Genomic DNA, 13198 nt, shown 5'->3' on the forward strand with positions numbered 1-13198 from the left:
GCCAAAAGTAACTTAACATAGTTTAATATATAGAGAATTAAACTATTTTGAATTTATTATTTAATTCTACTTTGAACGTTGAACGTACAACATACGTGTCGTGTTTTTAAATTGTTTTGTGTTTTTTGTTTTATTATATCTTGCTCGTGCGTGCTATGTCATTTTTTAGGACAGTTATGTCGAGAACAGCCGCCGTGCGGGCGACGAAAAGCCGGATAAGAAACTCCTGGCTACACCACATCGCACGGCGGTGGTGGTCTGCGCAATTTCCAGCGGACGACGAAGCTCAACAGTGCAAAGACGGAATTGTAGTACCTTACGTCAAGCAATGTAATTGCTACGAATTAACGTGTACCGGTACGACAAATCTATTAACAACCGCCTAATCTTGTAATTCTTTTACGAACCGCATGCATTTTCGTTGGTCGCAGGGGATGGTTTGAATGAATCGATGGACGGGGCGATTATGCAAGCCCTTAATGCGTGTCCGGAAGAATCGAAGATATCAGAAAAAGGCATCATATTGCTAGACTCGTGTGAGGGTAAGTTGGCGTTGACACCACTGAAATCATCGTTACCAATAGCGGACGACGAGCACAAGGGCTACAACACTTACTTCAACCGCGAACGCATCCGAGAGTCTGTGGCCGAGGGCATTAAAGCGCTAGTAAACGAACAAATAAAATCCATATATGTGAGAACAGTCCTACCGATATCGCCAACGTGTCTGTAATTAATGACGATGATTTCAGATCGGCAGCTACGAAGATGACCGGACGGCAGCTGAAGCGGCTTATTTGACTGCTTGGCAGGGTCCTAAGTGTGACGAATGCTGGGAGGGGTTATGCGTCCGTAACCACAGTGCCACAGCCTGCCAGACCGAGTGGAATCGAGGCAAGGTGGCTGCCGAAGCACAAAACCTTGCACGGTGGGTCGGAGACATGCAGATGGACTTCATGAAGCCCGTTCATTTCGCTCAGCTGGCAATGGACAGGCTGTGCTGTTGTGACGTTAAGGTGCACTAGTCTTAAAGTTTTAAAAAACAATGGTTTCAATAACGTCTATTGTACGCGTCGATATAGGTGAGCGTACGAGACGAACGATGGATGGAATCGAAAAAAATGACCGGAATTCTCGAAGCGGCATCGACAACGTGCGTGCCTCCGCTGTTAGTAGAGTTGACGTACTACGGCAAAGGCAACCAGGGCGAACGGCCAATCGTAATGGTCGGCAGAGGGAGCTGCCTTGAAGAGTGTTGCAGGCGTGGCGAGCCGCCCAAAATACTGTGCAATGACATGGGAAGCGCAGCGGCTATCCTGGGCACTTTTCGGGGGGTCGCTCAAATGCATTTGCCGGTCGACTTGGTCGCCTACATTGTTTTATACGGGTACAACCCGAGGGCAGCTAAACAAGACGCCGTCGTACGCAACGCCAACTCCAAGTACACCATGTTCGCGACCACCAGGAACGAAGGCAGCATGGTCATGTCAGACGCTGTCTATTACTCCCGAGTAAGTCGACCTTACCCTTGCGTTTCCCTCGTACGGTTCTTTATTCCTTTTTTTGTAGAAAGACACTCCCGGTCGTTTGTTGACGATCGACACGCAGCCCACCGACAAGCGGGACAGCTTCAACAAAGTGTTCAACACGTTTGTAACACACCATCCGGATTTCTGGCGAGAAATAAGAGTGGCCGGCCTGATGACCGGCGACCGGTTGTGGCAGCTGATGACCCACGATTCCTTTCTAGAAGAGCTCTCGATGTTAAATCAGATAGATTTGACTAACAGGAGCGAGCTACACAAGTACCAAGGTTCTGGTTACAACCATGCTTACCTTACACAGTTTGTGCCATGCTGCGACACTATTGTGGGGCACTTACAGATAAACGACAGAACAAAGAACACGTCGGACGGTCTTATTCTGCCGTACTTGCGAGAAGAGCTGAAAACCGGAAGACCAACGAGAACCATAATCCAGCTTTTGTATCAACTGGCATGTCCCCATGAAGAAATTGCTCCGATCCCCTGTTGTGACCAAAAATGAAATATTTACGCGTATTCTTATATTCCGTACATCCATAATCTAGACGTACTAGTTTTAGCTATTCCACTAAATTATAAAAATAAATACCTAATTCCAAACATATTTGTTTTGTCTTTATATTTCTTTGCTTTGTATTTCGTCTATATAATATATTATATAGTTTGGTATAATATTTCAATTTATTTTGGGAATCCTTTTAAACTGAAGACGTCTGATGTTTTTATTATATTATTGGTTGAATGCCGATGATTAAGGGTTCGGAAATACTGAATTTATTTCATTTCAAATAATAAATAAAATAGAATTAGGCATACAACTAATTTTGAGTCTCATAATAATCCTATTGATTCAAATCTGTAACTTTTTCAAAATCAATTATCGAACGATTTGAATAGCTTTCTGAACTTGCAAACTTGATTTCATTTCTTTTAAAACATTTCTAAAAAGTTTTTTAGTCGAGTCTCCAACCCATTATAATTAAAAAAAAAAAATTACATGGAGCTTCCAGTTACAGCATAAGCCAAGGAGATTAAAAATTTATGTACAATCATGTTTCTGGCTAAAATTGTAGTGTTTATTATCTGGCCAAAAGTAACTTAATATAGTGTAATATATAGAAAATTAAACTATTTTGAATTTATTATTTAGTTCTAATTTGAACGTTGAACGTACAACATATCTCTTTTCTCTTATCTTCTATATCTTACCCCTATCCCCTACCAACTATTTCCCGTCCCTATAACTCACCCCTATCCCCTACCCCTATCTCATATCTCATATCAGATAACAGCGTAACACTTTTTGTCATTTTCATGTCTTAGCTCTGGCACATAACCGAAAAAAGCGTTACCATAAAAGCGTTACCAAAAGAGCGTTACCAAAAGAGCGTAACGAAAAAAGCGAAAGGGTTGAAGATGAGGTGGGTATGGGAAAGGGGTGGAATTAGCTATGGCAAATAACCGAAAAAAAGCGTTATCAAAAGAGCGTTTCCACACAAAGATGGGTTGGAGGTGGAAATAAGGGTAGGATATAAGGGGTGGGGGTGGGATAGGGTTAGGGTTGAGGACAGGAGATAGGGGTGGGTGATAGGGGTAAGATATAGGAGATAAGAGATATGATGTACTTTTAACGTTCAAATTAAAACTAAATAATAAATTCAAAACAGTTTAATTCTCTATATATTAAACTATGTTAAGTTACTTTTGGCCAGATAATAAACACTACAATTTTAGCCAGAAACATGATTAATTTTTTAATCTCCTTGGTCTTATGCTGTAACTGGAAGCTCCATGTAATTTTTTTTTTTAATTATAATTCCACAACTAATCTTTATTTATTCGGTACTTCAACGAGACATGCAAATGCTCTTTCGTGGTTGCAGACTCGGCTGAAAAACTTTTTCGTTACGCTTTTTTGATAACGCTTTATTCGGCTATGTGCCAGAGCTAAGACATGTAAATGTCAAATACAAAATACTGATGAATTCATAACTCAATTGTACAGATCTACAACTTTCACTTCAATCGACAAAGGTTTAACTTTTGACATTAATTCAGTTAAATTGTATGATGAAATACTAACTTTCCAAAGACGGTTCAGTGCTACAGAAGTAAATCACCAATTTGTTTTAGAATTATATTTACAAAAACAGTTAGTTGAAATGTTTCCCAATAGTTTTATCGCTTTCAAAACACTCCTAAGTCCTAACACTTCCTGCGACAGCTGCCACAGTGAAGAGAAGCTTACCAAAATTGAAAGTGGGTCTTGCGATGATTTTAATCGAGAAAGAATTGGGAAATAATTTGATCGTGGACAAATTTATCAATAATTTCGCATCCGCAAAAGCACGATTAGTTCATTTATAATATTATGTGCTTAATTGCTTTTTTTTTATTGTAACTATTTTAAAATTGTGTTTAACGTACTAATGAGGTCTACTAGTCTATAAATGTATTTATGGATACTAAATATCTAACAATTGTAAACTATTTATAAATAAATATAATGAACACAGTCCTTATTTATTTTGTTTTTTTTGTGTAAACAAATATTAGATATAAAAAAATATTTCGTTTATAAACAAGTTAACCTGGGCCTTCACAGACATAAAAATTATATACCTAGATATTTATATTATACTTGTCTGAACTAATATTACACATAATTTATTATAACTGCTGGTTTATTTATGTAATAGGCCACCCAACCGTGGGGCTCTTGCGTGGGTTCAGTTTGCACCGCCTTCAAGCCGGTCCTGCTTGGGACGTTGAGTGTCAACGCAAATAATGTTGACAAATAGTCATGACATTTGATTAAACAAAAAAATGGCATTAATAGAAACGTTGATCAACATTTTGAACGCAGTGTTCTTCAGTTAAAGTTTTTCATCGTTATAGTGGTACCGTGTTTTGTTTTTTTTAGACGACAATGCATTCACATACCATGATTTCTATACTATTTTGGGTTGCTGTACTTTGTACTACATGCGTTGTGTCAGATCATATGGACGCATTACAAAAATCGGAATTAGCTAATAAATTAAACACGTTGGTGCGTCATCCGGGATGGCGATTAATGGACAACGTTCAAATCATAACAACTAAAAACAATAGCAGACAAATCGAAGATCCCATGTCCGAAATTCTCGAAGCTATATCGTCGAACCGGGATCCGGTGGACGAATCCAACGTGCTGGTAAGATACAAGGAGATCTGGACTGTACTGATGTGTAAGTACGGCACGATTGTTTTTGAGTGGAAGATTCAAATAAACCGTTTGATTAGGGTGTGCCGAAGCGAAAAAAAAACTGGCTCCAGCAATTGGTTTCAAAGGTATTACGATTGTTTTCAGTCGCTGCTGACCAAACTCGACATCATGTCACCGAGGTTTAAATGCATGACGGACACGTTGGACTTTGTTTACTCGCTAGGTCCGCATTCGAGGACAAGTAAACATGGTGTAATGATTGCTACGCAAAAATTGAGCGAGTACACTCTGACTTTACAGCAGAGAACGTTGTCGAAGTTGTCCCAACGAGGTATCAACGTGGACGCGGTCGATCTCGAATTACAAATCATAACCGACTATATCAATATGTTATTGAGAAGCAACGTGCATTGGTATACCTACCAGAATTGCAACGTTCCCACACACAGAGAATGGACTACGCAGAGTTTAAACGAAGATTTTGAGCACAAAAAGAACAACCAGCTGATACCGCAGGAAACGACTATGTTGCAGTATATAGAAAACGAAATTGATTCTTATGTCGGTGGTATCTTGGTCAGTTGGTTCTACAATTTGGGATTCATATACAACGTGGCGGGAAACGTTACAATAAGGATTAATTAAAATATTGTTAGCGTAGAAATACCTATTTACAGCTTAGACTAATTAATATAATATTGTGTCTTCTTCTTCTTTATCTTTATCTTCGCCTTACACTCCCAAAAACATGAGGTCGGCCACCTTAGTTCTACACCTCCATAGCACTCGGTCTTCTACATCTCGTTCAAACACCCCAGCTATCATCGTATCACTCTCTTCTTTCGTCTTTTCTTTGGTCTTTCTCTTTTTCCCTCTACATTCATCTTCATAACACCTTTCACTGTCTCTGCCTTAATTAATATAATATTGTGTACATCCAATTTATGTAGATATTTTTGTTTAATAAACAATTATCTGTTACATAGCTTAATATTAAACAAAATATGTCAACGTGTAGTTGCATTCAAAGCACATATTTTTTTTAACAAAAAATAAAACCATTAGTGAAGGTAGTAATTGTTAACAAAAAAAACTAAAACTCTAAAGTCTTTACATAAATAATGGAAAAAAACTACTACCTACTGGTACATTGTACCTACACTGTAGCTACAACTGCATAGTTAATGAAGCGAGATAGCTACTTAGCCCAAGAAGATAGGCTCTGAACCGTTGTATCTTATAAATTTACTTTCTACAAAATGCTGTCTTACGATCAATACTTGACCGGTATCAATTGACGAGATACCTAATTTGTATTTATATACATTGAATATTGTGATCAAAAATGTATAATAATGATTAATGTAAAATATTTATTTCATAGCAAACATTGAAATTTAAACAGTAAGATAAATATGCAGAAAACATAACAGATGATAGGTCTGAACTTAACAGATGGAATTAATTATATACTAAAACTAAACACGTTTTTTCTTTACCAAATCGTGGCCAATATGTAAATTAATACAAATTCTTTATAAAATTGATCTATCATCAATTTTTGTTGATGATAAGCCGATAATACTCACTTCCCCTGGAAGCAAGAGTTGTCCAAACCGAACTAAATATGTCGTAGACTAAAAAAAACCTATAATAATTGTTAAACTTTTACTATTGAACATTTTTAAAGTTGTGACAAAAATGTTTAAAAAATTACATGAACGAACCGATTCACCAATGAATCTTGATAAATACTAACTACATGAAAGTTCGTGAAGTTAGAGTATAAAGTAATATAAAGGATGAATAAATATATTACATTTATAAGATCCTATCTGATGACAGATGATTAACATGGCTTAAATATACTAGGCAATTCCATATCTCCACTATATTATATTATCAGTTCACAAAATGACACCGTAATGGTACAACATTGTTTATTTTTTTGATAAATATATACATAATACATAAAATAAATAAATTTGATTGGCCGACCCTTATCCTGCTATTTTACTTTCATCATCGAGCATTTCAATGGAGAGCGGGTAGAATTGCACTAACCTAGTGTGTACTATCTGTCTTGATATTTAAAATATTTTGAAACAATTAAAAAACACTTATTTTGTACTCCCTCTAAATAACGTTATAAATGTACCGCATCATACTTAAGGCGTTGAGTATAAATCAAGAGTTCGACGCCAAAATTGTTGGTAAATATTCTTGGCATGTGTTTAAAAAACAAAAAAAAATAATAATAATTCCTAATGGAAATTGTATTTAAACACAGTATTCTTTAGTTATTCATCGATTAGTGCTACCGTGTTTCGTTTTTTCTTGTTTCTAGACGCTACAAAAATGCATTTACAAACGTTAATTTCAATAATAGTTTGGATTTCTCTATTTTGTTCTACGCGCCTTGTGTCGGCCGATATGAGCGAATCACAAAAATTGGAATTAGCTAATAAACTAAACACGTTGGTGCGCAATACGGGATGGCGTTTCATGGACAACGTTAAGATCATAATAAGATATCCAAACACTCTTAGACAAATGGCGGATCCCATGCCGGAAATTCTCGAAGCCATATCGTCGAACCGGGATCCAGTGGACGAGTCCAACGTGCTGGTAAGATACAAGGAGATCTGGACCGTGTTGATGTGTAAGTACGCCGTTGTCATTACCGAGTACAAGATCCACATAAACAGTTTGACTCGGGTTTGCCGAAAAGAAAAGAAAACGTTTACGAGGTATTACGATTGTTTCCGTTTGCTGCTGACCAAACTGGACGAAATGGCGCCGAGGATTAAATCCATGAAAGACGCTTTAGATTTAATTTACTCGCTATGTCCTCAATCGAACCGAAACGGCGAAAAGCTTGGTGTAATGATCGCTGCAGAAAAATTGACCGATTACACTTCAGCTCTGCTACAGAGAACGATGTCGAATTTGTCCAAACGAGGTGTCAACGGGGACGCGATCGATCACGAGATACTCATCATAACCGAATACATGAATATGATACTGAGGAATAACATACAATGGTTTATGCGTTATTATTGTGTCGTTTCGACGCACAAAGAATGGACTGCGCAGAGTTTAAACGAAGAATTCATGCACAAAAAGATCAACCAGCTGATACCGAAGGAAACGACTATGGTGCAATATGTAGCAAACAAAATTGATTGCTACGCCGATGGTGCCGAAGACAGTTGGTTCAAAAATTTGGGATTTGCATACGACGCCGGGAATAACGTTACAATCGGGATTAATTAAAATAATATCGTTAACAACGAAATACCGATTTGCAGTGTAGATTAATCGACATAATATTTGTGATTTATCTAGATATTTTTTTGTATTAAAAAAATATGTATTAAATAACTTGATATAAAATAAAATGTATCAACGTGGTATTTTATTTAAGCAAACACGAAATATAATGAACAATTTCTTACGATTTTTGGAAATATTAAAACAAATTAACAGCTTGATACATAGCAGGCATATTTTGGCATTTACAAAATTGGTTGGTTTTTTAGAGCCTTTTTTGATTTAAAAATTTGGCTTTTCTATGTTCTAAGGTACACATTTTTTAAGCTTAATCCCATCACTTTTTATTTTGGGAAATATAAATTTGGTTTAAATGAGATCACCTTGTACAAATTACCAATTAAGCCCTATGTGACATTGTGATTACTTTAAAAAGACTACCTTGTATCACCCTGAATTTCTAACCTGCTTTTGAGCTTATGTACCTACGCGTCTATTACGAAGTTATTAAAAAGACTAATTTCATTTCACATGTATAGCTTGTGCATTATTCTTAATTTGTATATACTACATTTTGTAAGTATAGATTAAGGAAACAAAATGTTGGCTAAACTTTCGGAGCTCATAATATAACCTATGACTTCTAAATTATTTTTAGAACTTATAAAATTAATAAAACTTAGCTTTATATTAAATTTTTTAAAAAATAGCCGAATTAGAAAGATTTACACTTCAAATTCAATGGAAAAAATATAAGTACAATTCGTACAAAAATTTTTTTAAATAAAAGCATCCAAAATAACGATCTAACGTTTTGAAAATTAAGGACCTCAAATTAGGATTTGTGACTTGATGATAAGACTTTTTAAGAATTCTAACACTTATATCATCATAAAATACTTTGCTAATTTTATACATTTTTACAGAAGCATTTCACAAAATGTTATTGGCATGTTTAAGAGGACGCCACACATACTATAACTTAAAACTTAATACTATCTTAAATCGAGGTCATAAGTCAAGGTTTGTAGATTATAGAGGTTGTTTCATACAGAAACGTTAATACGATAATTCACGTTATTTTAATATTTGCTTATAGTGCTCATTTATGCTCATTTATTTATTTATACGTGTTCATTTATTATTTGTAAGTACGGCCGTTTTTTTCTAAATAATTACCTATGTCGTTACATTTTAAAACGTTATAGATTGTGGAACACTTGTGTACACAAAAAATCATACAACTTGATTATTGAAATCGATAAAACGCTTGAAATATTTTTCAACTTATTAGTAGTAATTATTGTAATAATAATTATAGACTTGTGATCCCCACCGTCCCAAATATGGTCCATTACCACTATGTCTCGTCCCATTGTACTGACTTTTTTTGCTTTTGTTTAAAACATTTTCAAACACACATTTTGCTACATTTATATGTAAATAATTGTAATCACAAATATACGGTTTAATACGCACAAATAGTCATAAAACAAATATTAAACTAAATGTCAACATATGTAGTTCTCAGACAAGGTATACACTAAAACCATCGTACCCGTGCCATTGCCACGTTATTTTATTAAAAACTTAAAATATTATTTTATTATATGAATATTCTAAATGATAGTTAAAAAAAAATATATTAAAACATTTGTGAGCAAAAATCCTAAAATAGTATGTCTGATGCACGGGTATTGTCAACCTATAATTTATTATTACCTTAGAGTTTTAATATATCGATTATATTAACAAGTACTCACACAAATGCAAAAAACATAAAATATAAGGGAAATATTTTTATACCGTGAAAAATCTAATAAGACAAAATTATTTGATATTACACCGAATCGAACATGTTTATTTAATCACCAAATAACAGCATGTTACCGTACATCACTCGCCATGTCCAAAAATGTGGTGTTCTTTGAAAGGAAAAAAATCTGTAGACATGTTTTTATTAACTTTTATAGTATGTGATATTAGAGTAGTTATAAGACCTATTTTTAGTCCAAACTTAAGCTCATAAACGCTAAAAGCAAGCTTAAGAAACGAAAATGTTACCCCTCTATAGGTGAAAAAGTGGGGTGATATTTTGGTCTAACTTGTATTTGTTGTATTTGCAATTTACAAGGTTTTGAGGCCCTAGGCCCACTCTAAGCCCGATTTGTCGACGAAAACTAGTATTTTACTCAAACAGTAGTAGTTCATCCGAGGGCAGTTATAATGTCTATAGTGTACAGCGAAAGCAGTGTAATGCCTGTCGTAAGAAACTATGTTACTACCAAGAGGAAGCAGAAGACCGATGAGTGGAACTCTTCCTCCTCCTCATCCTCTTCAACGGACTCATCAGTAGTTAATAAGAAGTCACGGACCAAAATCAGAAGAAGAACTTTAGTACTTGTCACATTGTCCGTTATGCTCTCGACAATCTCCTGGCTCCGAAGAGTCTGATCCAAGCGGCATTTATGACCAACCTGCTAGAGAACATTAAAAAACTCCCAGAAACGATGACCTCGACACTTCATTGGAACAACTAAAATTTTGACGAAACTTCCATTGACACATAACTATTAACCGAAAAAAGATGGTTGAAACAAATGTTTACTGAAACAAGCCATAATCATGGATAATAGTGTCTTTGGCACAGATGTCTCTCCTGGAATAAAAAAAATTATTGGAACAAAAGGTTCCGAATTTGTTTTTAGAACTATTAATCGCCGTTATGCCGCCCAAACGGTTCGCCGGAATTCAATACGTTCATAGGATCCTATCTGATGACATAATATGATTTTTAATATAATATAATTATATTGTTAAAAGCCAATTTTATCCTCTCTCTTAATAATGTTATAGACGTAACGTCATCATGCTTAGTAATATTTGTGTGTAAATTAAAAGTTTGATGCCAATATCGTTGGCAAATAGTCTTGGCATGTGTTTAAATAATACATAGCAAATAATTACATTCATAGACATATTAATTAAACTTTTGGGCATAATATAAAAGGTTTTAATCGAAAAGTGCTGCTGTGTTTTGTTTTTGTGACGCTACAAAAATGTATTCGCATACTTTGATTTCAACATTAGTTTTGATTGCTTTACTTTGTTCTACAATCGTTGTATCGGACGATATGAGTGAATCAGAAAACTGGAATTGGCTAATAAATTAAACACGTTGGGACGTCATCGGGGATGGCGGTTAATGTACAACGTTCAAATCATTAAAGGTAAGAACAATGTCAGACAAATAGCGGATCCCATATCCGAAATTCTCGAAGCCATATCGTTGAACCGGGATCCGGTGGACGAATCCAACGTTCTGGCAAGATACAAGGAGATCTGGACCGTGCTGATGTGTAAGTACGCCATGATTGTTCTTGAGTGTAAGATTAACATAACAAATTTGATTCAGGCGTGCTGAGGCGGAAAGAAAACTGGGTCCGGCAGATCGTTTCAAGGATATTACGATTGTTTTCAGTCAGTGCTGACCAAACTCTACATTATGTCGTCGAGGTTTACTTATATGACGGACGCTTTGGACTTTCTGTACACGCTAGGTCCACATCCGAGAGGTAAACATGGTGTAGTGATCGCCACCCAAAAACTTAGCGAGAACACTCTGAATTTAAGGCAGAGAACTTTGACGAAATTGTCTCAACGCGATATCGACGTGAACGCGGTCGATCACGAAATACAAATCATAACCGACTATATCAATATGTTAATAAGGACTAACATACATTGGTATACCAACCGGAATTGCAATATTTCCGCATACAGAGAATTGACTCCGTGGGGTTCAAACGAAGAATTCATGCACAAAAAGATCAACCGACTGATACCGCAGGAAATGACTATGGTGCAATATGTAGAAAACGAAATCGATGCTTATGTCGATGGCTTCTGGGTCAATTGGTTCGAAAATTTGGGATTCGCATATGACGTGGCGGGAAACATTAAAATAACATAACAATATTGTGTTTATCCTAATAGTGTAGTTATTTTTTGTTTAAAATAATTATCTACTACATAACTTGATATCAAACGAAATGTGTCGATGTGGTATTTTTTTTACAATCCTACACATGTAATGCACGTATATTAAATACTGTCACACGATTTGGAAATTATTAATTAAGATTAACAGCTTGATACACAACTGGTGTTTGTAATTTAAACTAAAAATTGCAGCGATTTGCAAAGCTGCTTTTGATTGTTTTACCAACTTGACTTTACACGCATTTTAAGCTTAAATCCCATTCCCTATTTTATCTTTCGAAATATTTTGTTTGATCGATATTGAAGTCAACTTCAAGTACAGTATTAGTCAGTACAGAAGAAGTTAGAATATTTGGGTCAAAGAAATTATTAAATCTGAATGTTAATTTATCACAAAGTATCGACAAATTCGTATGGAAGTTTTTGATCGGATAAAATCCTTCTTTTCTTATTCTGATACTGCACTAATGACAATATTATTCAAATAAAATATTAAACCCGAAAAATATGTTTAATAGGTAATAATAATATCTAATCACATTCAGATTTAAAAATTCATTTGGTCCAACTTGACGAGTATGGTATGCGTATAACGATACACATATGTTTATAAAAATTGCATTTTTTTTAAGACTTACAAATAGTATCATTTATCGTTTTTTGTATGTGTGGATTTTGTAAGACCCCATCATTACTTTTTATTTTTCTTGAACAAAATATTTCAATACCTATTTTACTGTACCTTTAACCCGTTCCCCCGAACAACTTCATAAATGTTTTAAAATCCTTACATATGTGCATTGATTACAGATACAGATACTGACTATTAAGTATTATACTTAATAGTTTACTGATAGTTTACAGTAACTACATTACTGATTACTCTACTTTACTAAATGGAGTAATAGTTTTTAAAAAACACACAGAAAAAACTAATAGCTGTAAAATGTCAACGAATTATTTTCAATTTCCGTTCCCCTTAAGTATCGTAAATTTATCTTTTGAACTTTTCGTGTTTGTTCATTTTATATAAACCGTTTTGGTGCCACATTGTTTTTTGTCGGCTGTACCTAATGTTTTCATTTTTTCAAATGTTTTTTATCTGGCTGATATAATAATATAATATGCTAGGTATTATCTGGTATTGGCTGTATCATTTTTCATGTTTGTT

At 35.0% G+C, this 13198-nt stretch overlaps 1 protein-coding gene across 1 annotated transcript; it reads left to right on the forward strand.

Annotated features, from left to right (window-relative positions):
* Positions 1-466: 466 nt before the first annotated feature.
* Positions 467-2046, forward strand: LOC126847609 (cytosol aminopeptidase-like). The gene is made up of 4 exons (XM_050587915.1): positions 467-667; positions 753-1016; positions 1083-1511; positions 1570-2046. Exons 1-4 carry the CDS (start codon positions 467-469, stop codon positions 2044-2046), a joined length of 1371 nt encoding a protein of 456 aa, XP_050443872.1.
* The last annotated feature ends 11152 nt before the right edge of the window (positions 2047-13198 follow it).

This window comes from Adelges cooleyi, unplaced genomic scaffold, assembly GCF_023614345.1.
Source record: "Adelges cooleyi isolate 19-005CV unplaced genomic scaffold, UGA_ACOO_1.1 ACOO_flye_CR_arks_rails_tigmint_CR_PRNA_11, whole genome shotgun sequence".
NCBI classification, from domain to species: Eukaryota; Metazoa; Arthropoda; class Insecta; order Hemiptera; family Adelgidae; genus Adelges; species Adelges cooleyi.

Coding starts and splice junctions, on each gene's coding strand:
- LOC126847609 (XM_050587915.1), top strand. CDS start 467: ATGCAAGCCCTTAATGCGTGTCCGGAAGAATCGAAGATATCAGAAAAA. Junction 668..752: donor CCGAGGGCATTAAAGCGCTA/GTAAACGAACAA, acceptor CGATGATTTCAG/ATCGGCAGCTACGAAGATGA. Junction 1,017..1,082: donor TGTGCTGTTGTGACGTTAAG/GTGCACTAGTCT, acceptor GCGTCGATATAG/GTGAGCGTACGAGACGAACG.